General features: G+C 40.9%; 2 protein-coding genes and 1 pseudogene across 6 annotated transcripts; all 3 read left to right on the top strand.

Annotated features, from left to right (window-relative positions):
* Positions 1–2,412: 2,412 nt before the first annotated feature.
* On the top strand, positions 2,413–6,328 carry LOC117446568 (keratin, type I cytoskeletal 18-like). Of its 2 annotated transcripts, none has more exons than XR_004552163.2 (7): positions 2,413–3,077; positions 4,352–4,434; positions 4,774–4,930; positions 5,032–5,196; positions 5,288–5,413; positions 5,631–5,911; positions 6,044–6,328. XR_004552163.2 is itself a non-coding variant. In XM_034082834.2 (7 exons), exons 1-7 carry the CDS (start codon positions 2,610–2,612, stop codon positions 6,081–6,083), a joined length of 1,260 nt encoding a protein of 419 aa, XP_033938725.1. In that variant the 5' UTR covers positions 2,421–2,609; the 3' UTR covers positions 6,084–6,328. The 2 variants fall into 2 exon arrangements, 1 of the variants encoding a protein (XP_033938725.1); XM_034082834.2 differs by having other exon boundaries at positions 2,421–3,077; positions 5,631–5,851.
* Positions 6,329–7,797: 1,469 nt separating this feature from the next.
* Positions 7,798–21,519, top strand: eif4ba (eukaryotic translation initiation factor 4Ba). Of its 4 annotated transcripts, none has more exons than XM_034082722.2 (15): positions 7,798–7,906; positions 10,236–10,379; positions 11,527–11,732; positions 14,705–14,821; positions 15,075–15,129; positions 15,266–15,415; positions 15,848–15,994; positions 16,616–16,792; positions 17,045–17,390; positions 17,581–17,669; positions 18,005–18,266; positions 18,437–18,474; positions 19,630–19,759; positions 20,139–20,211; positions 20,429–21,519. In XM_034082722.2, the coding sequence occupies exons 1-15, from the start codon at positions 7,894–7,896 to the stop codon at positions 20,495–20,497; spliced, it is 2,016 nt and encodes a 671-aa protein (XP_033938613.1). In that variant the 5' UTR covers positions 7,798–7,893; the 3' UTR covers positions 20,498–21,519. The 4 variants fall into 4 exon arrangements, with proteins under 4 accessions (XP_033938613.1, XP_033938612.1, XP_033938614.1 ...); XM_034082721.2 differs by having other exon boundaries at positions 7,862–7,957; XM_034082723.2 differs by lacking the exon at positions 19,630–19,759 and having other exon boundaries at positions 7,862–7,957.
* Positions 21,520–25,345: 3,826 nt separating this feature from the next.
* Positions 25,346–27,434, top strand: part of LOC117446566 (tensin-2-like) — a 46,931-nt pseudogene continuing 44,842 nt past the window's right edge.

Consider the following 27,434-nt stretch of genomic DNA (forward strand, 5'->3'; position numbering starts at 1 on the left):
ATCTGAGATTTTTCCAAGTATTGTGAAGCCCATAAACTGAAGTTGTAGTTTCCAGGTTCCTGCTGTGTTACAATGATTCATAGACTCTATTTTCCGCTGCTCTTTTCCCAACCTATCGGGGAAAGAGGGGTGCAATCCATATCAGATTCTTGCATGTGGAAAATCTATTATAAGACATAAACAAAAAATGATATAAAGAGTTATGTGAAGACTTGGTGTGCACAAGTATTGATCTACTGATATATTGTTTATATATTTTCCAACATGCCTGTTGCATGAATCAAAGAACTGATGTCCTAGCTATGAGGCAGAGCAAACAGCTAAGTCGAAAAAATGTCACTCTCAATCTTCTGGGTGGAGTTTTCTCAGTGAAGATCAGCCCGGTTGTTCTGCTTCCTGGGGATGGCTACTGTAAGATATTCTGTTAGCTACTGTAAGCTATTCTGTTAGCTACTGTAAGCTATTCTGTTGACTTGCCTGCTCTCTGGAGAAGCACAGATGCCGTGTATGTCAATGACTTTCATTGTGAGGGAGAGAAATGAATTTAATTATGAAGCAGGGCTAACAGTGAAACGCCAGTGGTGTCATTCTAAAGTAATTAAATTGTGCATTCCCATTTACTTCATAATGATGAGATGAAGTATGTGCAGGGAAATGTGCCACACGTATCCAATATACTAGCTAAGTTCATTAAAACTGTCGGTCAAGGTACATCCCTGTTTCTAATTTCTTTTTTTCTGTCCTGGTGGGCAAGGCAACTTCGTTGCCAACACAGATTCAAACAAACAGGACAGCAGCGACACTAGTCATGAGTTATGAGTCATGCTGATTTAATTCATGGTTCCTCTTTATGCCTCTCCCCTGGTCTCAGTTTAGAGTCATTTGACTCCTTTGCTTTTTTGTTGCTTTAACTCCCTATTTGCAGTTTTTTTTCCTTTTATTGAGTGCTGCTTTAAGAAAAGAACAGTGAGGGGCTGCTGTAAAGTGTGAGAAACACTGAAACTTGATCAACCATGAATGTGAAGTAACACCAGGAAAGAAAAGAACTGGGGTGTTTGAGCCTCTGCAAGTTTCCCCTGGGGTGGTTCGTTGGTTTTGTTATTCATGTTCTCTGGGGCCTAGCGAGAAAATCCTCTCTGACCACAACTTTAGCCCTTTAGTTAAACTGGCATACACTTTGCCATGGTCCTCCAAGAACATTTTTTATTACAGCTTTGTTTTCTAGGAAAATCATCCAGTTTCTTTCCTTCTTTTTTGTTGAATAGTGTTTTGCAGTTACCTGCCTATTGTATTCTAGTTCCCATAGGCACTATGGCATTTAGTCACTAAAATGCACAATAACACTCACATAATTGTTATTTATGACAAGTAAAATGAACAGTATCCTGTTTAGAAGAGGACAGACTTTGAGATTTTTGTTTTCCTGGTGTCAGAAAGGATTAGTGACAAAAGAGAGCTGTTCATACTGAGATATCAAACGTATACAGTTTACACACCTCACCAGATAAGGCTTCAAACTATATTGTTCAAAATCCTCATCAGAGCTGATTTGAACAGATAATCGCCTCTGAAAGGTGAATGAGGGCAGCCTTTCTTTCTTTCTTATTGCATTCTGAACAATGTGCTATCGGCTTACTTTCGTTCTTTAGGCTTATCCCCCCCTTCTCAGGTCTTCTTGGTGTGTTTGAAGCTTGTGTGTCATATGTTTCCTTTTACAGTATGGAATATCCGATGGTAATAATGTCCCCCCTATTGTCTGTTCAAATGTGATTTTAATGTCAATTTACAGATTGGTAAGGGCTTCCTGATTGTTCTAATAAATAATGAAATGCCACTGGTTAATCTTGCCCTTTTTCAGTGTATAAAAAAGTAAAGAAATATTGCACTATGGATGCTGATGACCTCATAGTAGCTATAATCTCAGATTTCTTTATGTAGTTTTATACATAAAGTTTATAAATCCCCCTCCCCATCTTTTGTAGCTACAACTAAAAGAAGCAATGCTGCAGCTGCTATCTTACTTTCAGTTCAGTCTAGATAGGAAGGTCGAAATGTGCTTATTTTGTGGCATGGCTGACCTCAAACTTAGAAACCATGCAGAAACTGGTAGACATTATGCCTTTTATGGGCAAACCAAAGGAATTTGGGGGTGTGCTTACAGAGTAGACCTAAAACTTTTATTTTTGATTCTATTCCACTTTACCTTCGACAATATGTCTAGAACAGCTTTCTTTCATTTCTTATGAACTGTTTTATATGTAATCTTGATAGTTGGGTAAAATACATTTGCTGCTTAAATCTGAATGTTTTTTAAGTGTTTTCACAACGGACAAATTCCTCACACATTTCCTTGGAGACGGAAAACATTGTCGGTTTAAAAAAAGGGAACATGTGGGTGAATGAGAGCACGAGAGAGCAGGAAGGGGGAGCAGGAAGAGAAGACTGGGCCATGTTGAAGTGGGCAGGGTCTGAAAGACCAGCTGTGATTGAAGGAGAGAAGCAGGAGTATAAGTTCCCAACTCTCCGCTGCCAGACTCACTTTCTAAGCCGACCAGCAGCTCCACATCTCATTTTTCACTTCATTGTCTGTGGTGCCTAAACTTCTCAAAATGAGCTACAGAAGATCCAACATGCAGCCGATGTCTTCATCCCACATCTCGATGAGCCGCTCTTCACCCCAGTATTCTGCCAGCATTTATGGCGGTGCTGGTGGGAAGGGGGCCCGCATGTCTTCATCCTCCACATCTTCCCTGCGGTCTGGGGCCCCAATGACCTCTTCTTCCTCTGCCTTCAAGCTGAGCAGTGGAATGGGGGGTGGTATGGGCTCAGGTTTTGGTGGTGCCGGTTCTTCCATGGCGTCTGGTGGTGGTGCCAGTAGTTCTGGCATCATGGGCAACGAGAAGGGAGCCATGCAGAACCTCAATGACCGCCTGGCCAACTACCTGGAGACGGTGAGGAACCTGGAACAGGCCAACAAGGAGCTGGAGATGAAGATCATGGAGGCTCTTGAGAAGGGAGGGCCCAGCATGAAAGACTACAGCAAGTATGAACCCATCATTGAAGACCTACGCAGAATGGTAAGCATAACAATAAATAATGATTATGAAAATTAAAAAAGGGGAAGTTTGGTGTAAAATGTTGAAAACTAGGAAGTTGTCTTTGATACAGCAAGGTGAAACGGACAATGATGGATAAGAGTGTTTAAATACTTAACAAATGCTTTCGCACTCATCGTCACGCACAATATGTAGAAAATGAATCGATCTAACGATCTACCTGTGTCAGTACGTTTTATCAGTGTATTTCATGCCTCGAGCACACTGGTGCTAAGACGGCCAGCATTTCCTTTGTGGGTTATCACATTTCTGGTTAGAGAATGAAGGGTGTGGTTGCTCAACTCTAACCCTCCCCCGTAAATCTAATTTATGCCACAAAATGTCCAGAACTTCCCCTGATGAATCATCACCACGCGCTCAGCATCATGAGAGATGGCTTGTAGAGAACAAACCTAAACCAGACAAAAGCATTTCCAAATGGTCCTGCTTGCAAATTGAGATTCTACACGCATACTCTGGTATACGAGGGCCTCAATGTGAAACAGATGTGTGGTAATGACACACACACAAAGGATCTGGGGCTGCCAGCGTGAATGAGTGTGTATCTGTGTGTGTGTCCACAGAGATGCGTGTGAGTGCACTGGTTGTATAACAATCAGCTCCAGTCTGCAGAGTCAAATGTCACATTCTTCTATAGTCTACAGATCTTCAATGTGTCACACTGATGGTCCCACTTTGTCTCTCTCAACACAAAGTTTCCCCCCTTTGGACTTTAGGCAGTTTACCATGGACACATAAGAGTATAAACTCACAAACACACATACGCAGCAAAGAATGTTGCAGTCTTTGAATACATAAACACATACAGTTGTATATGCACAGAAAATTACGGACAGAGATAGTGCAGCTGTGTGAGAATTGGAGAGGAAAGAAACTCCCTGTGTGAGTTAGTCCGACAGGAAATCAATTCTCCAACAATGCTAAAACAAACCAGATTTAGTTTTGGCACAGGAACATTGTATTTTCCTTACTTCAGTTTGTGGTTCCTCTTTTTACTGACTGTAACAATGGATTCAATAATGTTGTGGCCCTGGTGTGTAATCTGAATCTGGGGCCTCTTTTGTTAAAGAAGGGAACTAGAGATTCAAATCATATGTTCTCTTCTTAGGCTATGTTATACTTCACTATGTCATAATGATTTGAATATTGAATGAAAAGGCTTCTTGTTAAACAATTGTGTTTGTTCTAGCCAGCTAAAACACTTATTTTGTGTTCAATCGTTTTTTTCTTTCCAGATCTTCGAAGAGATTTTGGACAATGCTCGTTATGTACTCCAGATCGACAATGCCCGTCTTGCTGCTGACGACTTCAAAGTGAAGTATGTTGAATACAAAGAAGAAGTTAAATGTATTTGTTTTTTGTACTGTGCATGAGGCTTAAAATCTCAATTATCTTTAGAATATGATTTCAGCAGAGAGCAGATTTGTCTTTGAAACACTTAATCCATATTGAGGTTACGTACCATTATACATCACAGCACTACTTGAATAACAGCTTATCACTTAGTGTTGCTTGGTTTTATCTTTGTAGCATATGAATTTATGCATATGATCAGATGCACTGTTCTGAGTGCAAGTAGAAAACACTCAATTACAACACCGGTCCACAGGATGCTTTTAAAAAGAATAACAGAGTTTGTGTCTTTGCACTCCAACAGGTTTGACAATGAGATGGCAATCCGCCAGTCTGTGGAGGCCGACATCGCTGGGCTGAAGAGAGTCATAGATGACACTAACATGACCAGAATGAACATCGAGAGTGAGATTGAAAATGTTAGGGATGAGCTTACCTTCCTGAAGAAGAACCATGAGGAGGTGAGTTCACACTTCATCGAGATTAACCATCACAGTTTGGAGGCGTCCCTCACAAGTCTGTAATGTTTTTGTGAAATGTTCTCTTTCTGTCTGTCTAATAGGAGGTGATGGAGATAAGGAATCAGATCTCAAATTCAGCAGTGCAAGTGGATGTTGACGCTCCTAAAGGTCAGGACCTGGCTCAGGTGATGCAAGATGTGAGGAGCAATTATGAGAAGCTTGCAGTGAAGAATGCACAAGACCTCAAACAGTGGCATGAAAATCAGGTAATGTTAAGCAAAAGGGAAATTCGACCGAATATACTTACAGAAACTATCTTGTTAGTTGGCAAACACCTTTTCCCTTTCCCCCTTTTAGATTGAAGATGTGCAGGTGGAGGTATCGCAGAACACAGAAGCTCTCCAGGGAGCCCAAATGGAGAGGGGCGACTTATCCAGACAGATACAGACCCTGGAAATTGAACTTGCATCCCAACAGAGCTTAGTAAGCATGCATGTTTTTATATTCTGTTCTTGTTCATCTTAATTGTATTCACAAGCATAACATAATTAAAACCTCTCATAAGATTATATATTCTTGTTGCAATATTTGAGACTTTTATTTATTTTAAAAACATGATGCATAACATAAGATTTCTATGTTTTGGCTTACCAACATATTTGGCACACTTTTAACTCCTCCTCTTCAAATCCTTCATCAGAGAGCATCCCTAGAAGACACATTACGCAACACAGAGCAAAGAAACAATATGGAAATGGAGAAGTACAACAACCTTCTTATCCGTCTGGAGGAGGAGCTGACCCACCTGCGTGCAAACATCCAGAATCAGACCCAAGAGTATGAGACGCTGCTCAGCATGAAGATGAAATTGGAGGCCGAGATTGGCACTTACAGGAGTCTGCTGGATGGTGGAGACTTCAAGTAAGAGAGTTAGGTGGAGGAGAAAAATCAGATCCAAGCAAGGTGTTGATGGTGGTGGAGGTGAATACTAAAAGTACTTATCATGGTTTGCATGGTATAGTTACTGTAATGAGGCAGGATCCGAGTAAGTTTGAGAAAGCATTACGACATAAATACTTTGAAAGTCAAATGTGTCTTCTGTGTCTTGTACAGGCTCCAGGATGCAATAGATGAGCTGGCGATGCTGAACTAATTTGGAACCAAGAATCCGGGACCAGCCCAACAATTAAAGCAAAACAACCCTCAACTATCAATCATGGGAAAAAACACGCTGGTCCAAAGAAACAAAGTCTAATTTGAACACAGACTACATTCCATGTAAACAATAAATGATTTAGGCAATTACCAATGAAGGCATTCGGCGGGGCTTTTTAAAAAACAACTAGTGCCTGACCTAAAGCAAAATGAAAATGAATAAAAACCACTTGTTGACCCACAGTCATGACTCTTGTGCATGTGTTTTTGTTTGATGATGTAAGATTGTGCTTGTTTTATGTTGTTGTCATATTGATTTATTAAATGCGCTATCAGAACCCTTGTTGAAAACAAAGTCCAACAGAATTCCATAATTGTAATTGAGAAATAATGATGTAATTTCATTTCATTCTACACCCCAAAAAACGAAAGATATATTCTGACTTAATTATGAAAAGCAATGCTAGTTCTGTTTTTTGCTTACTCCTCCATACACCCATTCAGGATGCTTAAAGCTGCTGAAATTGAGGTTTGGCCCCTCGGAAAAATGTAAGACAAGCCAGGAGACAAACCTCATACATCTGTTTGGTTTTAAAGTGCTAGCCAACAGAGTGCAATAATAACTTTCGATTAGAGACAGCTTCTTGATTGAATGAAAAATGTAGGCTCAAAAGATCTGACTGGAATTTCAGATCTGGTTTTGCTTCAATCAAGCGGCAACTTCATGCTAAAGCCTTTAGCAAAAAAGATGGCAACAGAAAAAATAGATCTTCTTGAAAATGCCGAACTTGACAAGTAGCAATAACTGCGGAAACAGAAATGGGTTGGGTTAGGAACAGATTTTATGGGGAACGTCGTGTAGTGAAATGTGTAGTCGGAAAGACTGAATCTTGATCCTCCAGGCTTCAAAATGGAATTCCCCAAACCAATGGGTGACTCCACGGTGACAACATATATATGGTTTGAATCAAGTCCTTACATTTGCAGTAGGTTTATAATGTGAAGAATGCATTTCAAAATACAGTGAAAACCTGGATATATTTTATATAACTCCACATATAACTCCACATATAAAAAAAATCTGTTGAAATTAACTTAAGCATTACTCAAATGTTCAGGAACATATACTTGAGTTCATTATTAATGCTTTTTTACACTTCATTTATAGGAAGAATTGTATATGTTTAACTCTTTAATTTGATCCGTTTTACTAGTTTCCAGATATGTTACATTAGAAAAAACTGCACTATTTAATTTATGGAATGGAAATGGAGCAGTGTGGGGGATTATTCCTGGCACTGTTCGAAAAAAAATTCTCTTTCCATATGGACTTTTTATTTGAAATGTGTTGTTGGTTCAAATGCTTTTTTTAAACATAAAATTACACATACTTTCACAAACTAGTGTAGGGAGCCAGTTCTGCCTGTTAGTTATATTTATTTGCCTGGTCTTTTTCATTTGCTGTAAAGTTTATTTATTTGCAATTAGGCTATACCTACATTGAGAGCTATTAAAACAAGCGGGTTCATTTCTTTCCTTGGGCAATACACACTTTCTAAAGCTGCATAGAAATGTTTGGTCGAAGGATTTAGAGAAAATGTAACGTTAGTTCAGTTACAAGGATATTAAGGTCCAATGTACATGAGCAGATGTGGTTAAATAGAAGTACGCCAAGTCCTCTTTAAACATCTTTTAAGTTTGGAGTAGGCAAACAAGGGAGGAGACATGCCCGTGAACGGCGATGCGCGCTCCCGATAATAAACCTCTGACGCCTTCATCCGGGAACTACTACGAACTCGTTCTCCAACATGGCGGCGTCAGGTGAGGTTTATGAGGTTGAACGATCTGGGTCGGTTGGAGGGATTTTAAGCGGTATTTACAGCAAAAATAATTACAAATATTAAGTTCTAGTATTGTTAATGTATCGTAATTGATTGGCGTCGTTGTCCCGCTTGTATAAATCGGTTCGTTGGTTGTTTTTGGCCCAGTAAAGACCTTGCTGCTTGAAGAAGGCGAATGAACGAAGCTACGACTTGCACAAGCTGAGCATTTTAACCTACAGGTTACATGCGGTCTTTTCCTATGAAAAACGTTAGAGTGGTGTTAGTGTTTTCAGCTTATCGGGGCTTCACAGTAATACATGCATTAGACTGTGTGGGACATGTTGTGAAATGTTGCTAACTGCGTGCACACAGCTCGCACATTGTATGCCCGTGGCGGAGCTCGCCGTGGCGCTCAGAGCAGATAATCATCGGGCGCAAGCGCGTTTCGGGGAGGAGGGGTTGGGCCGACCAGTCCGGGCTGAGGCGCCCCACGTGTGCAGCCTGGCGCCCGGGTATCGGTGTTTGATGAAACGAGGCAGCTGGGCCTGTTGTTTCGCTTGATAAACACTTCACTTGCAGCTTCATAACTTCGAGCCGTCCCATCCGGTGGGTTTAGTCCTGCTCCGATGATGGCGCACTTGGATTCTGGCGCTGCGACGTGTGCTAGGCCCTAAAACCTAGCCTGCTAAGCAGGGACTCTTCCCCCGTCAGCACTCCTTTGCTGACTAAGCCCGCATAGGCATAAAGACAAAAACAATCTGCATACTCGCAAACAAACAACCTGTGCAGAAACACTTGGGTTATGTTATTGTAGCTTTAGCTGTACTGCCAAAAGTTAACGTTGCGCAGCTACTAGCTTGCTACATGAGTGCGGTGCGCTAAGAAAGCTATTGGGCAGTCAGAATAATTTGACTGTTTTATAAAGAATAAGGACTCGACGCCCTTAAGGCCTGTTGCTTGTAAACAATGACTTAGCATTGTGCACTGGGAAAGAGTTTACAGTTACAGTCTCTGTTGCTCTGTATGTGTGCAGGTTTTGTAACGATGTATGAAAAGAATGTCCTGACAACTGGGATTTTCACAATTAAGCTCATAGCCAACGTTGTGGCTCCCCTTTTTTTGACTCTCACCAAAACAGACCAGACCTGCCCTATGAGCTGTGAAGCCCCTATGTGTAACTGGCAATGTTTGCCTTTTTTAAAATGTACACTTGCAGGAATGTTTTGCAATGGATATGTGAACCATTCATTCGATCTCCAATGTATATTCCCTAAATAAAAGCAGCAGACATGCAGTCTAGTGGTTTGAACACGTTACAAGCATTGCACCTTGCATGGCATTATTGGGGATGAACAAATGAAGGCAACATCTTTTCTGACCTATTGGACTTGCACCACTCCCTGTGGTGTTTATTGAAATAATGCCCGGGATCTTTTTGTTATCACTCAGACACTGCAGTCCTATCACTGTAGGCTGGGATGTTGACAACATATCACACTATATATACTGTTTGTCTTCTCGGCAATGCAGCTGTCCACGAGCGAAAAACACACAAAACCCCAGACTGTTGTTGTGTTGGTGCTTAAAGAATGAATCTCTCTATTGTGCAGCATTTCACTGCTTTACTCACTATATTTTTGTAATATTTCCCCGAGTTGTTCAAAAAAAGAATTGTAATCTATTACATGTCGGAAAAGCAATCTGACGTCATTGTTTGAATAATGTAAATATAAAAAAAACGAAACAATGGGTTGTGTTATTAACATTTTAAAGCCTATGTGGCTTGCAATGGAAAAAATGCATACACAGTAGCAAGGTTGAATGTGTAATTAATCATCCCCAATAGTCTGATATATTTAAATAAGCATGTAACTAATGGGGAACCTTGTTTTATAACATCTTATTTGGCTGATCAAACGATCTAATTACTGAAGGTCCGCGGTAACATTAGTTAATTTTCGATCACTCAAACATTTTTCTGCTGTAGAATAAATTACAAAATCCATCAAATTGACCCCACTTGATAAAAAAGCTTGACTATTATTAATTATTTGTCTAATTACTTGGAGCGTAGAACATTTAACATTCGCTTTTCTATGCAAAAGTTTTTATCAGGGAATTGAAGTGATGTATTTAAAACGACATAGCTATGCCAATGACTTCATACTTTTTAGGTATATAACCTATACAATCAGATCCCATATTACACAATTAACAGCCAATTGTGAATTGGCCTTCCCAGGGGGCTTTAAAGACATCCATTTGGACAACTAAACTATGTCCTGGCACATCTCTTACTCTGTCCACTGTGTTTATTTCCCCTCTAGCTAAGAAGAAGAATAAGAAGGGGAAGACCCTCACCCTGACTGACTTCCTGGCAGACGACAAGGGAACCAGTAGCAACGCTCCCCCTAGCTACCCAGTAAAGTCCACTAGCTGGGCCGATGAGACCGATGACCTGGACGGTGATGGTGAGTACAATAAGGAAATGCACACATAAAGTCTTTAACTTGCCTACCTGTCTTTCAGTTTTCCATTTAATGATAATGAGATCAATATCAATGCGCTTGTGATCGGGTTGTCCCTTAGTTGAGAGGGTATAAAGGAAAATGCCTTGGCGAATGCAGTCAGTGAACGTTATATATATATATATATAGTTCCTGAGGGTTAATGGTCTCTTCAATGTAGTTATCAATGTAAGAAAAGATCAGGCCAATTAATAAACCACGTAGAGATGGTTAGGATTCAGTTTCTGTGTTTTTACTACCTTGAGTATCTGCTGATATGAGGGTGATCCAACCCCTTAAAATGCATAGGATAGCCATCTAACCATGATATAGAAGTAATTAAATAAAGTCATGAAATTCTTCTAGATTAAAACATGACTCGTATTGCAAAACTGCTATTCAATGAAAACCTTGAATCTTCACTTTTCTTTCAGATTAAGTGATGACAGTGAAACTGATCACTGCACTTGTTTTTATTGAATGGTGTTTGTATAGTGTGGTTTATATCACACATACATATCGTATAACATATCAAGCTACACATCACAGGATCACATGTTGTTAAGGTCATGTGATGTATAGCAAGTTATTTTACAAAGAACATATCAAAGGTGCAGTACATGTACTTGCTTCACATTTCTGCATAAGCATTTTGATACTAAATGTGTATTTGTTTTGTTATATCTGGAGTTTTTGGCTTGCATAAATTATAATTCAAGACATGGACATTTACTTTTTTGTCTACCTGCCACTGTGGCTAGTGGATTTAAAAAAATCTTCCTGCCACTCAATAGATTACCATTATTATTTTTTTAGTCTGGTGACTAAAGCAAATCTACCAAGCACTGTTTTTTCTGCTAGTGGCTGGTAGTATTAAGGGGTTTACATTCAGCTTTATCTATTGTCAAACTGAGTATTTTCTTTTTAAATAAGTTTTACATTCGCTGTAGTGTCTCTTGAATGTTTGTGTGACTGATACATATACTTTTCAATTAACATTCATTTTTGTTGAGTCCAAGTTGCCAAATGCTTTATTTGCATTTCCAACTGCAGTTCGATAACTGACACTAAGTTTTTTGTTTTTAAATGTTCTCTCATCCCATCCTTCCAGTCTCGACCTCTTGGCACGTGGAGGAGGATTATTCCCGGGCATCGAACATTGACCGGTCCGTCCTTCCGACAGCACCTCGCTCAGCGCGTGAACCCGATGTGGACCGCTCCCGATTGCCCCGCAGCCCGCCTTACACGGCCTTCCTGGGCAACCTGCCCTATGATGTCTCTGAGGAATCGATCAAAGACTTCTTTCGTGGCTTGGCCGTAAGTGTAGCAAGCGTGCATGCAGTGTAGGCCATAAAGCACATGGCACTTAGGTGTTACAGCTACTGCTACTCTTTGTTATGTAAGCAAACGCAAACGGTGAAACTCCTGAACATCTTGACAGTCAGTAGGGATGGGTATCGAGAACGGGTACTAAGTCAGTACCGGTACCTGATTGGACGCTATTGGTATACTGTTAAGCCGCTGGACAAACGGTGCTGCTATCGGTATATGAATTACGCTACTTCCTTAGTTTGAACAATTGTGGTTGGTTGGGAACCCTCATCCCGTGTGACGTATCCAGTTTGAGTACCACTCTGATTGGCCACTGTGAATGCCACTAGTCGTCTCTCCTAACAGCGCTCTTATTATTGTGAGACTCCCGGGGGCAGACGCAACATCTTGCTAGAAACAGCGTCTCAAGGCTTCTTAACATTTAATACCCACTTAACGGGAAGAACCTCAGCTAACAGATGATATTAACCATCAACACTTAGCAAAACGGGCTAACGTGGCTAACGGCTACTTTAGCTCATAACTGGCAAAAGCGATCTTTTCTTTTGTTCTTTTAAAAAGTCTTTTTATTTCATTATAGTGTACAGTAAACGATGCCATTTAATTTATATTGTAATATCACATTACACTCCCCCCTCCCTCCCTCCACCTGCACCCACACAGACGAAACCAAAAAATGCTTATCAATATAACAGAGCCATGAAAATAAACATAAAACGGAAAAGGAAAAAAACCACATCAAAGTAAAACAAACAAATAATTATACAATACAGCGACAATGTAGACAATGACAACACCACAACGAGTATTTCCGGCCGTCAGGTAAAAATGGCCACAGAATGCACCATTCCATCACTGGTCATATCTCGGATATATTTTCCAAATAAAAAAACAATGGCAACCACAGAGCTTGAAGGATATGTCCACGATTATATTTTTCCAATGTCATTTTCTCCAGAGGTAAAAAATGTGTTATCTGATCAATGAAAAGTTTAAATGTTGGGGGGCGTTCATTTTTCCAGAGTAAAAGTATACATTTCTTGGCAAAATATGTTATTGTGATTAGTATTCTGTAATGTTTGGGATTCAGTTTAAAGTTTGGCATGTCATTTGACAGGAAAAAACATGGATTTAGGCTAATTTCGATGCCTAAAACGGCTTTTGTGAGAGCATGAATTGAATCCCAGAAATGTTTCAAGAGATCACAGTCCCAAAACAGATGCATAAATGTTCCTTGTTTTATTTTACATCTCGGACATTTTGGAGAGTTTTCTTTGGAAATTGTATGCATCTTTATGGGTGTGAGGTAAAATGTGTACTTGATACATTTAAAGTTTGCTTCTTTGATTTTATTGCTTGTGAATGGAAAATGTGTTCTTTCACAAATATTCAGCCAAGTAGTTTCATCTATCTGTATCCCTAAGTCCTTTCCCCAGATCTTTTTTAAAGTTAGAAAGGATGATTGAGCTCTTTTAGAAAAAACTGCATTAAATTCACTCATTTTACCTTTGATTGTGCTCGATGACATCAATATCTCCTCCTCTTCTAACAATCTCGATCTCAATTTATTGCTTTTAATAATTGATTGGATCACGTTCCTAATTTGCAGGTATCTGAAAAAATCCTTATTTGAAATGTCATATTCTGCTCTTAAATCATTAAATGATTTCAATGTTATATCTTTGTGAAACAAATGTTTCAATTGCTTTATACCTGATTTCGTCCATTTGTTTATATTGATTGACCAGAAATATTTGCTAAGATCAGGATTGTTCAAAATAGGAGAAAAATATTGAAATACCAGAGTTAACATGAACTTTTGTTTGTACAGTCCCTCCAGGCTAAAAGTGTATTGACCACTGTAAAACATTTGTCCATATTTTCACCTTATTCAAATCTTTTAACAAATATAAGAGTTTCCACTGGCAACGGGTCGAAGATATTGGCTTCTATCTGAACCCATAGTGAATCCTTTCTTCCCAGAGACCAAGATAGTACTTTTCTTAATTGAGCTGACCATAGAAAAAGCTGAGAAAAGCGATCTTTTCTAAGTCATTTTATCTGCACAAACAACATATCGCATGAAAGCTGAGATTCCACAGATTCCATTGGTATAGGTCTCATCACTGTACGACTAAAACCCACTGAACTACTAGCAGCCAGGAAAGAGCAAGAAAACAACTTCACTTTACGTAGCCATGATGATAATTATGTCTTACCTTTGCTGTTTTGAGATCAAAAGTTGTGTTCAAGGGCATAAAAACGGTCTCTGTGTAACTTTAAAATGATTACTGATAATCCATCATTACAATTATAAATAATAAACGGATTATAATGGTTAGCCGACCGGAGCTTCCGGTTTAGGAGGTGCGCACACAGCGTCTCGTTTTAACTGAATAATGGTCATGTTTACATGGATTTATGAACTGCCCCTAATCACAGCCCCCCTTCCAGAGACAAACTCATACCTGCTTGGTATGACATTGAAAAAGTTATTAAATAATAAATACAAATAAATTACAATAAAATGACTTTTTAATCTTGTAATCATGTCTATAATTTTGAGCACCAAATTATTGAAAAGTATCGATAAGCAGTATCGGTATCGATAAGCAGTATCGGTATCGATAAGCAGTATCGGTATCGATAAATCCTAACGGTACCCATCTCTACTAGTCAGTCATCCATATTCAATTAAATCTGTAACTTTATTTTCATCTCTGTAGTATAAGCTCCTAGACACACTGCTCTTGGAACTGCTTTAGTTTTCACACTGCTCAACCAGTCAATTTGTTTATTTATAAAGAACAGGCCAAACAGGCTAGCCTTGTTTGTTCAATAGACACTCAATTCTTCTATATTTGTTTTTTCCAAAATGTGTTTTTGTACTGGTACATTGCTGGGCCCAGTTTAGTGCATTTGGTTTTATGTTAATCTCTTACTTTCTTCCTCCCCAGATCAGTGCAGTGCGTCTGCCCCGGGAGCCCAGTAACCCTGAGAGGCTGAAGGGCTTTGGTTATGCCGAATTTGACGATGTGGACTCCCTTCTGAGGGCCTTGAGTCTCAATGAGGAGGTGAGAGGCTGCAACAAGAACTTGGTTTAACATTTTGAATCTGAAACCATGGATCTAAACTAAGTGAACTACATTCCCCGTAGCAGTATTGCACAATTAATCTGAAGTTAAAATGTATTTAATGGCCTCCATTGCACAAAATAAAGATTTAAGTTGTACAATGAATGAAAGTGGGTTTCTATCTCTGATTTATAAAAAAAAAAAAAAAAAAAAAAAATTCACAGAAGAATGACTAACTCCGTTTGTTCAACAGAACCTGGGAAACCGAAGGATCCGTGTAGATATTGCTGACCAGTCTAATGATAAAGGTACAATGCTACCATATATATATTTTTTTTTACCATTTCTGGCCTCTTTGACTAGATGTCATTTAGCAAGTGGGAATACGTCCCTAAAACCTAATATCCTATCGTTTAAACCTAAAATCTATTTTTCTTTACTCAGAGAGAGACAATGGGTCTATGGGAGGCCGGGACAGGGGCGGCCGGATGTCGGACCTGGGTCCTGACAAGACTGACAGTGACTGGAGGGCTCCTCGCGGCAGCACAGAGGCTGATGATGCACCTCCCAAGAGAGAAGAGGCCTTTGGAGGAAGTGAGTCAGAATTGGCTTCGTTCCTGCTTTGAACAATCATTGTTATTTCACTCTTTAAGCCAGGACAATTGTGATCGAGGATAATTGTCTTAGAAGTTTTGGACAGAAGGGACCGATTTCCTAGCATCAATGATGTCGGTCACAATTTGACTATGATAAAGCTGATAGCACTTTAACAACCTGGCATAATATTAGTTAAAACAATTTGTAAAACTTAACTAACTTTGTTGTCCCTACATTTATTAACATGTTTTCAGGTGTAAAACATGCTTAAGTGCAATTTATATATTTATCCAAAATGTTGACTTTACTGCTAAAAAACAATGCGTGACTATCTCCCAGGCTCTATTTAATGTTCAATCCAAACCCTAACAGTTCATTAGAAGAGGAATTCCCTATGTTAAACGGCATTTTTCTTTTTTTCGTGTGCTGGTACTGATGCTGCAGGATCACGGGACCGCTACGAGCCGGACCGCTTCAGAGACGGGCCGCGGCGGGACAACGACCGCTATGATGGAGGAAGAGACCGCTTCCGCGATCGCTATGATGACCGGGACCGTAGAGACTTCGATAGAGGAGGTGTGTCTTCGTGCTTGTTCAGATCCTCTTGCCTGTATGAGCTTCATGATCATAATCAGGCTTTCCGCTAGGATATTTGTTTTTGCCGGTCAAATGTCCGGAAAGAATTAATTTTACCGGACAAATTCTAAACTTACCAGTCATGTTTCAATAATAATAAGAATTGTGTAGCAGCGTTTCTGTTGGCAGGTAATTACCGCACTATGACCGGATATGCTGATGTTTAAAACTCAGTTAACCTGTTAAGCCCCAAAGACCCCCCCGGCGGGGCTTTTTTTTCACGACACTGTCTCAGGGCTTCTTAATATTTAAAAAAACTATGAATGGTTCATACCATCCTAACGGGAAGAAACTCAGCTAACTGATGATACGAACAATGTTTACCGAAACAAAACACAAGTCTCACAAGAAGTGAAATGTACAGTTTTTTTAAATACATTTTACCAGCTAAAAACCGGTAATTACCGGCTAACGGAAACCCTGATCATAATATCCCTCAAATGTTCTTTAACTATCCCATCTCAATCAAGTCATTGGCAAACACGTCTGCCTGTTCTCCATGCATGCACTAGTTCTTCCATTTTGATATCTCACCTGTTTTCTACCCTGCCATCCTTCCAGGTTTTGACTCTCGTGGTGGTGGAGCAGGAGGAAGTAGTCGTCGTGCCTTTGGCACTGGCTTCCGCCGCGATGATGACTTTCGGGGTAGCAGTGATAGTTACGGTCAACGGGAACGTTACGGGGGCAGCGAGGACCGGTTCGAGAGGAAGGAGGAGAGGCGTGAAGAGAGAAGTGACGGTGAGAGTTGTTATTGCATCACATTAAATAATATGTATTAACTGATCTCATGAAGTAGGGTTATTTTAGTATTGCAATTTGCACAAGTGTTATTTGATGAAGACTTTAATCCTCTGCACCCTATAGACTGAAAATAATTGTTAATATAAATGGTACAACAAAATGAAGCCATTTAAAAAGAAATGTATTCATCATTTTGTATAATCTGTCAAGTTTCAACAGGAGGAATATAATGATTTCTTGTTCTCACAGCCGGTTCCACACAGAGACCCAAGTTGAACCTTAAGCCCCGTAGCATGCCCGCGGAGGAGGGAGGCAGTGCTGGAGGCGGTGGTGGCAGCGGTGGTGGCAGCGGTGGTGGCGGCGGTGGTGGCGGTGGCGGAGGTGGTGGTGGTGGCGGGGGAGGTCCCTCCCCAGCTGTAGCTGCACCTCCGAGCTCCGGCAGCAGGGCTTCCTCCATCTTTGGTTCAGCCAAGCCGGTTGACACAGCAGCTAAGGAGAGGGAGGTGGAGGAGAGGCTGAAGAAACAGGAAGAGAGACTGCAGAGGCAGCTGGAGGAGGACAAAGGACGAGGACCTGACAGAAAGATTCGAGACAGGTCAGGGGTCCACATGGATGATTCTTCATGTCATTGTTTGAACATGCGACAACTCAATTGGTTATTTATGTTATATGAACACTCTATTGGGGGAAGCTCATTGTATCCATCCCTAAAAATATATTTTAGGAAGATTTAAAAAAACGTAACTCTTGTAAATGTATAAACTTATTTTCTTTTTTGTTTTCAGGGACCCAAGCTGGCGCAATGAAGAAAGTCATCCTTCGAGGTCTCGCACAGGAAGTGAGTCTTCACAGCAAGGAAGTACTTCTGGAAGAGGTGAGATACGTCCGTGTTTGATTTTGTTAAGGATTGCCTTCAGGAATCCGGCTGTGTATCTTATTTTTGTGTCTGTTTCTTAACATGGCACTTTCAGCCTACACAGAATAATACAATAATATATATGTCATCAAATCAGCCTAATCTGTTGGACATTCATATAAATATTTAATTTTGAGAACCTTTTTTAGACTTTTTGTTTAAAAAAAGAAGAGAAAAAAAAAAGAATTCTTCTGTACTATCGGTAATATACAATGTTGATAATAAACAATATGTGCAATGTACTTTGTATAAAAAAAACAACATAACAAACGCTGTTCTTTTTCATCCTAAAGGCTCCAGGTGTCGAGATGGTGAGCGCTCTGGGGAGAATGAGGTTTTCAGTGCGAGAGATAGTGAGCCCTCCTCCCCTGGGACCTCCCCGCTGCCCCCCTCCACCAACTCCCCCAAGGAGCTGCTGAAGGTGGTGCCAGCGCCTCCTCCCAAGGAGAATGTCTGGGCCAAGAGAAGTGCAGCCAGCACAGGCTCTAGTGAGGGGGACGGACGACCTCCGGTCTCTCCCGTCTCCCCCGGTGGGTCGACTCCTCCCAAGCTCAGGTGAGACATGCTGCATTATGGGAAGCCTTTCCCCAGCACACTGCTCAAAAACTGCCATTTCAAAAAAAGTCACTCGTAGAACTAGTTATCAAAAGTTATTGGAAAAGTGAAACTGTCGGTGTTCAAGTGTTTTGTGTACAAACTCCTGACTATTCTTACTTTCTCTTTAGCTCCCCAAATTCTGCGGATGAAAGAGAATCTGAAAAAGGTAAGGCCTGCTGATGTGTGGGGAATGTTTACCCAAACCCCAGTGTAGACCTCGATTACCATAAAACAAATAAACTAAACTAAATCAACAAGCATGTATTAGATGCCAACTCGCATGATCTGCTACGCTGTCTTGTTATTGTTTTGACCAAGAGCCCGTTAGTGGCAGAAAAATAGATCTTGTAAGATTAACTGTAACTGCAAGGATTTCTCTTAGTTATTTTGCAGACTCGAAAGTCCATAAAGAGGAACATTTGTTTGAAAATGAAAATTAGAATCTGGTGTTTTCAGTTAATTCTGTTAAGTTAGATGTCAACTTTCACTAAGCAGACAGGAAGTACATTTCTTATGTACGTAGTCCGTGTAATAACATAAGTCTGATATGAAGTAGGGCTGCTCAATTAATCGCAATTACGATTTTGGCTTGCAACGATTATGAAAACATAATCGAAATAAAACGATTATTTTATTTAAAAACATTTTTGTATTGGTTTTTCAGTTGAATTAAACTTATAGTTCAGGGTAATCAACTGTTCAACACATACTGTTCACATTTTTTTTCCCAATAAATGGATGTTTTCAAAGTAAATGGATAATCGTGATATCAATTATTGACCCAAATAATCGAGATTATGATTTTTGCCCAAATCGAGCAGCCCTAATATGACGCTCCAGTGTTTTTCATCGAGGCAAGAACAGCTGTTATTCCTTCTTTTCACACTTTGTTTCTGCATCGTACTGGAAAGAAAACATCTCTCACTCATCTTTCGGCAGAGACTGAATTCATTACAAGGGGAGCACTGACATGTCTCGATTAGTCTGCCTTGCAGAATAATATGCGCATGCACCACAATTCTGACTTAAATGTTAAAATGTATATTTTAGGTTCAGACTCAGCAAACTGGCCAAATGTGGAAACAGTGCTGTATAAGAATACAACATTAAAGCCAATTTAACATGAAACTAATTGAGTTGCACCGTTTAAGCTCAGCTTGCATGCAGGCAGATGTGAACCCTCATTTGGCCCGGCATCAGCGACTAACACTTTTCGAATCCAACCCAGAGGCTTTTCATGCTGCAGTGTGTTGTGAGTGTAGTCTCCTTTACAAAGTCCAACAACCTCCCTTCCTTCACTCAACTGTCTGGCTTCTTTAAGATGAGAACAAGGCTGACGTTATGCGTCGTGACCGGGGGCCCCCACGAGCACGAGGGGGTTCTGCAGGGCATGGAGCAGGGCGGGGCCGAGGAGAAGGTCCCAACAGAGACCGAAGAAAGGAGGCAGACAGGTCAGCCACCCTAAGCTAGGCTCTCCAGGAGGAGAGTTAGTGGGCATCTGTAAAGAATGGCCTTTGCTCAGTTACACAGCTCATGATGCATTTAATGCTCTACCTTTTACTTCTATCAGTTTGAGTGCTAAAACTTCAGTACAACATCAATAGGACATGAAACTCAGAACTGTTCGAACTGTATTGTGAAGCTTTTCTTCTAAATATAAGTAAATATAAACTGAGCACACAATCAGCTTGTAGATGTACATTTTCAGATAATGAATTTGTGCTCCTTTTTAGTTGTGTGTGTGTGTTTTGAGGATTCACAGCAAGGGTCAACTTTGCAGCACTGAGGTCCACCGATAGATCTTAACCTCAGTGTTCGCTCTGATTGTAGAAAGGATATCGGAAGAGACAGAGACTCCAGACCACCCCCAGAGCCAAAGAAATTCCACGAAATCCCAACCCCTGTAAGTCCTTCACTGCCCAGGATTAGTCCAGTCTGACATCCCCTCAAATAAGTTTCATTAAAGAGTTCCCCTTAAAGCCTTCAGTAGTTGTATCAGTGCTCCCCCGCACATTATAGGTTTGAAACCTTGTCCCTAATATGTTTTCATCCTTCTTTCTTTTTCTAACATCCAAAGCTTACTGTACTGATCCAGGTTCTTTTTTGTTTTGCCTTTGTAGAAGTTCAGCTCAGCGAGTAAGTACGCCGCTCTGCTAATGGACGGAGACGACGCAGAGGACGTAGAATAGAGAGAAAATAACGAGAAGAGGCCCGACAGCGCAATACGAGGAGAAAAAAGACGACCGCTGAAAAAAATTATCTCACATAGCTTATGAAAAAAAAACTCCTCACGTGGAAGAGGCTCCCGGGAGGACATCACTCCCTCCTTCCTTTCCTCCTGCAAACCTGTCCTTTACTTTAAAAACACCCCCCCATCCTCCCTCTCCCGCCCCGCCTTCAGGACTATTCAGCTTCCTAAGAATAGTCACATACTGGACTTGTTTTAAATGGGAAAAAAGGAGTAGCTGACACATTGAAAAGTGATGGATGACCTTGAATTAATTGTAATAAATAAATGGAAAAAGTGGGGAAAAAATGAATTTGTATATTTGTGGATCTACAGTGGGGGGAGGTTGGATGATATGACCGGATATACATTTAACCAACCTGATTTTATTCATTCTAATCAACTTTTGACCTATCTATCTTGGTAATGCCCAACATGAATGCAGAACTATTAATTATATGCCCTTTTTATTCCCCTATATTCATAATTAAGTCGGTTATTACAAATCTATTGATTCTTTTTTTTATGAAACTTGATGAAGAATATCCTGTCCTCCAATACTCTGACATGATTGTTGATGCTGGTTACTAGTAATTAAAAAAGAAAAGGCCATCAACAAAATGTTGAATTGATGCTAAACTGAGTGATGGTATTGCAAGATAGTATGATGACTTGTATGTTGAAAGAAAATGGCTGAAGAACCAATTAAGTCCTACTGCTATTATCCCCAATCATTGTACTGATGTCTCTCTATTACTACACACCTGATGAAAAAAACAACATCAGTTAAAGGCTTGTAATGCACGTTCCCAGCAGTCATAAAGATTCTCCACAGCTGTCTCAATCATTCACTCTTCCTGAAGTGAGGAATACAAATATTTGGGCGAAGTCTGGAGTTGCCTTTAGCAGGATGTGAGTACTTCCACAAGATTACATGAATCTGTCATCCAATTTGCAATAAATTGGGGTCATTATGTGCATTCATATAGTATGTGGTCATTTTTTGTATGCATTAGTGGAGGGGTTTGAGCTGACTGCTTGTTTCAAGTCATTTAGTGTAATAGCGCGTTTCCACTGCAGCGGGTAGCTCGCTTTACGCGTGCCGAGCCGTGCGGGGCCCGTTTTTGGTTGCGCTTCCACTTGGCCTAGTTTTGGCCCGGGGCTACCTTTTCACCTTTTTTCTGGCCCGACTAAATCGTGGTTCAAGGGCCAGGAACAACCAGGCTGAGTCGGGCTGAGTATGCTAAACTCGAGAGACAATCGCTGGCAAGGGGGCTACAACTACAACAAGATAAACATTTTGACCGTGATTTAATTGTAATACACGTTTCAAAAATGATGCCGAAGTAACAACATACTGATACCGGTTAGTAAAAACCATGAATTAATGCTTTGACAAGTCTGCAGACAGACGGCAGGCGAAAAACCCTTTTAAAATGCGTGTTTTCTAAATGGAGCTTGGCTAAGCTAACGTTATGCTCCGACCGTCCACACTCACAGCAATGGCCTATACAGACATAAATTAACCAGCGACTGTATTCGCCATGACACAGGCAGTCTGTGGTTTGTACTTGTTTAACTTTTGTCTAGTTTCTGAAAAGATATGAAGAGCTAACGGCTCTGTTGTTTTTTGGGTCGCTCATTGAAGATGACGTCAGGGCTCCGCCTACACCTCGTTACTATAGTAACTACCCCAGTTCCTAAACTGTAATGAAAACAGCATTAAAGTGACCCGGGCCTAATAAGGCCTAACCCCGCGGCCCTTTAAGCCCTCTGCTCTGGCTCCCTTGAGCTTAGACAAAAATAAGAAGGAAATAAAATAAAAGTATTTGTAGGACTATATATATTTTGTTGCATGGTTGAAAATGTTTCGTATCTTGTATTTTGAGGTGATACTGTGACACATAAATAAAAAATATGCGTCACATCCTGCTACGGTCCCGTGCGAGCGCCTTTTCTTGGAGGCGAATAACCTGACCCCCGGCTCGATTAGCGAACTATGGATAAATCAAAGAAAAGTACCGGAGGAACACAGGATTTACTTCTGTGTGGACAGAGTTATATGCTTTCACAGCAAACGATGCTGGTTTACCGGTATGTTTGATATGTAGAGAGAAGTTGTCAACGGTGGTGCAGCCTTTACGTATCGAGGAACAACAAGGGAGAGGAAGACAGCTGACGACCTTCAGTCATAATTCAATGGGGTATGTAATTTATTTCATTTAACACTTTTTGTTATATTCCATGGAATGCTCTTAACGTCCCGATAGCAATGAATATATTAAATGCTTTGACAATAAATACATACAAAAATTAATCTCTGGAAGCCGTAGCACTGTAAAAAGCACGACCAATCATCTGAGCAGGCCCGGCTAAAGTAACTGGATGGCCTACCTGCCTGTCAGCCTTCCATCTGGGCACACACTTATATCGTGCCCTCATTGGTCATGTGCGCGTTCGTGTGTGTTGGAGGAGGGACTCTGTAAGAAAGTCTGAAGGAAGAGGCATATTTTTTCCGGTTGTGTACTTTCAAATTCTAGCGCACTCGAGCTGGTTTCTGCATTCTACCTTTAACTATTTTTAGGGTGCAGCTATAGGCTATGTTTTATTTATTTCAAAGTGGGCTCATTTTAAAAATGCATTTTTTTTCCTTCAAATGTGCAGAGGACTCCCCAAGTGCTGTGTTTAATTTATTTTAAAGTAGGCCTGTGTATTATTTTTAATTCTCCTTATAAGAGTTCTTTATTTCTTATTAGAGGTTAACAGTTTTATATCATGTAATAAATAGCCTAATAACTGCAAAAAAACTGTAGTTTTTGTCTGATATAACAATAAAAAACTATGAAATATGTTTTGCGGCTCCAGACAAAAAAATGTTTGGGAAAATGGAGCAAAATGGCTCTTTTGGTCAAAAAGGTTGCAGACCCCTGGCCTAACCAAACCGAGCGAGGCCTGCAGTGGAAACGCGCCATAAGTGTGTAAGGCCACACACACTATAGTGACAGTCATTCAAAACTAACCACGAATTGCATCATCAAACAAATCTTTGTATGAGCAACAAAGTGTTTTCCCCATTGCTTACTGTTCTCCCGGTGTGGTCTGTGAGACACAACAGTTCCAACAGTATTTCTTCAGTCCCGACCCCCTGCTGAGGGCCGGTCTCCTGGTGGCAGCTGGTCAGGATCCTGCTGAGCTGCACGACACACTGAAGGAGTTTGTGTCTGCTGAAGCTCACCGATGGCCTACCAGAGAGCTCTGCTTCTTTTTTCACAGTTTCTAACAAAATAGTGTCTGTTTATTGTCACAGAGACCATTCAATTCATTTACAGGGCATGAAGTGTGTGGGTGTGAGAGAAAGATGCTGGCCAATTGTCTTAAGGCTTCTGCTTATTTCTTATCTGCATCTCGCTTAGATCGATGTCAAGTTAGGGAATTGTCCTATTTATTTAGTAAATTCAGTGACAATGTCTATTTTTTAAATGATGCTCCCCTTTTGTGTAGGTAATGCTGTAACGGTAACATTTGACATTGAAGTTCTCATCTATCTTACATAATAAAATAATGCATCGATGTGTTGCTACACCACCAATGAATAGATTAAAACTACTAAGAAATATCACTATGAAACCTGTGCAGTTGATTACTTTAGGACAATTGTTTCAGTTTTCTGAAATGTGCCAATCTACCATTATCTAAAGCGATTTTTGGGGGGAAATTTGATAAATATACAAACCCTATAGAGAAAGTTATTTAAAAAAAAAAAACACCTGCATTTGTCTTTTGGAAGGTATCCAAAATTAAAATTGACAAGTGCAGGAAAAAACAATGTTTCTGCCTGTAGTGTTGTGTCTCACTTTAATAGAGACCTCAATACTTCTTAATCTTAGAGTTTAAACTAGCGTGTTTGTGCACCCTAGTCACCCCCCACCACCATAGCCCCCCCCCCTGTTGCTATGTGAATTAACAGCTGGTCCACACAGGAGGGTCCTTCCCTCAACTTCAAGCCACAACATGACTCGTGTTTGCGTCATTCAGGTCCCCAGATGATGTATCAAGTGCAATTTTCCCCCATCTTTTTGGTGGTCAACTATGCTGCTGGGTCCACCCATGTGGAACTGCAATACAGATGGATCTGTGCAGATGTACTTGTGCACTTGATGGTTTTGTCGCCTAATTTAGCTCACAGCCACAGATTTGTCTCGCTTTAAACTAAGGGCCGCTTTGTATGGTCTAACTGGAGGCCAACATCATGGTTTTAGAAAGAGCTTATTGTTGGAGATTTTCCCCTCGCAACCCTAAAGCCCCTGCTTGAAGGAGCATTTTGTCTAGAGAATGTTGTTTGGGGAAATATAGCTATGTGTGTGTTACAGAGAGCTGAAGGAATTTAACGACTTCAGAAGCAGATCTCAGAGTTAAGCACAGAGCCTATCATTGTTTTTTAATTCAGCGGAGAGCCACTGAGAGAATAAAAGAGGACATTACTGTAATATTGGTGTCCTGTCAAACTGCAAGATCACAACCGAGGGAGCTGCAAAGATGCTGTTCTTACTTAAAACCCAGACCAGCAGTCAAAAGTCTTCACTTCCTCACATCAGGCTGACAGGAAGTAGAAGTGGGATCAACTCACTACAGTATGTTCTCATGTGCAAAGTTACAGAGTCTAGGGATGACGTGTGTGAAAGAAGTTCTATCTAATCACTCCCCCATGAGGAAGAGGAGAGTGAGAGGGGCTGAAGTCAAGCCAAAGGAAAGGGGAAGGGCCTGACATCAACAAGCCAAAACAGCTGCCCCCTTCTCCCCCATGGAGAAACAGCAAGAGAAGCCTGCAAGAGAGAGAGAGAGAGGGGAAGACTTGAGGGTCTGTAAGGGAGCAGGAGAGCCTTGTGTGAAACATTTGAGGGTCTGTACAGGAGAAGAGACGGAGGTTTTGGCAAGTGGAAAGGGGGAAGGGAAGAGAGAGGGGGAGAGTGTGTGCTTGCATGCTTTTCATAGTGAGGATAGCCAGGGAGCAAGGGACAGGGAAGATTGTAAGAGGAGAGGTGTGGGGAAAGAGTGTAGGGTCTGTGCATGGTGACACTTTTTGGAAGGGTGAAAGAGGGGTTGTAAGAAGAGAGGGGGAAAAGGAGAAGGGAAAAAAGTCATCTGGAGTGGATTTCAAGGCAGGACAAGCTGTCAGAGAGAAGGGCTGAGGTGTGAGGAGTCGCTAGGGAAGAATAAGCATGTTGGGAGAGAAAGACCTTAGCTGTCGCAGAAACATAAGGACGCCCGTCTAAAATATGAAGCACTGAGAATAGGAGAAGAAAAAAGGGGACCTTCTGGAGCAAAGCACTAGAGGAAGATCGTTTAGGAGACTTAAAAAAATAAAAAGGAGCTAAACAAGGTATCTGCTGGAAATATGGGGTGCATTCATAGCACAGGAGCGGGCAGGATGAAGAACAGTGGACCGAGTACTGACACAGGAGGAATCCCCATAAAGGCAGACCCTGAGGTGCATCCTGAAATCTTCCAGCTTGCTGAGGTAAGTGAATAATTGCTCATCAGGGAACTGTACACATTCTGGTTTACCTTGCTTATGATCATACAGGATGTTGGGTTCATTAGTAGCTAAAGGGAAAGGGTAAACCTGAGTTTGATTAAACAGATTAAAAGATTAATAGGACTAACTCATGATGGTAATGCAGATGTTTTAATAGCCTAAATGCTGCTTATGGTTTGTCATTTAATTTAACTATGTCTGTTGGTATACTCCACATAGACAACATACTAGTCATCAAACAGCAACCATAGAGATCCAATTACCACTACGTTTCGAAATGAGATCCAAAGCAATGAAAGAGAAGCATCTTGTGCCGCAGATGCTCGCATACCAAAATATAAACATGTGTTTTGCAGGTCTCCTTAAAGCCGGCATCAGATGCATGAATGGCACGCACTAGTAAAGTTAATCACATTGGTGAAAAGTTAGATTTTAATTACCTCGTAAATTTGTCCCAATGGGATCAGTGGCAATGAACCTGAAATAAAAAAAAGCCACTCATGGACCATCCACTTGATCCCTGTTAATCATGGCCTCTGGGGGGGCAGGGTTCAAGAGGAAGTGGGTTAGGTTACTGTCCGGTTCTGACCCGCCGTCTGCCTGGCGGCTGGCTCTATTTAGGAACATGTATGGATTTAGGAGCAAGCCACGTAAAGCCTCTGGAGGACTTTTATGGAGACTTAAAATAAAAAGTCTCGGTTGGTTAAGCGCCAAGGCTACACATCAGAATGTGTGCATTCTCACATGTCAGAGTAAACCATACGCTGGCATGCTGTATGTCAGGTTAGAGCAACAAAGAGCTAAAACTAATATATAGTCATGTCACTTCATTCACACGGTGCCGCACAGTGAACTTCTGGATCGTGCTGGAATAAAAAACATTTCTACAATCACATGTATCTTCAAATCCCCTAAAGCCCTGATTTGTGTGTGTGTGCGTGTGTGTCTGTTTGTGTGTATGACCATGCCAAATTATGATACCATCGTCCCTACTGAATGGGTGGACTCGGCAGTCAGAGGAGTGAAATATGTCATACATGCAAACAGTCCAGGAGTTCTTAATGTTGATTGTAGAGTCTGTTTTTTCTCCTCCGTCTCTTTCTCACACACACAAAAAAACACACTAATTCCCGCACCTATTTTCAGCCTTTTCACGGCTGCTTAGAGGTGACGCCCCTACTCATGCAGGTTATAAATACCCTGCCAGGACGAGAGCATACCCGTGGCTCGGCACCTGCTCCCGTCCCTTCCTGAGTCGTGTGTGTGTGTGTGTGTGTGTGTGTGTGTGTGTGTGTGTGTGTGTGTGTGTGTGTGTGTGTGTGTGTGTGTGTGTGTGTGTGTGTGTGTGTGTGTGTGTGTGTTA

This window comes from Pseudochaenichthys georgianus, chromosome 5 (assembly GCF_902827115.2).
Source record: "Pseudochaenichthys georgianus chromosome 5, fPseGeo1.2, whole genome shotgun sequence".
Lineage (NCBI taxonomy): Eukaryota > Metazoa > Chordata > Actinopteri > Perciformes > Channichthyidae > Pseudochaenichthys > Pseudochaenichthys georgianus.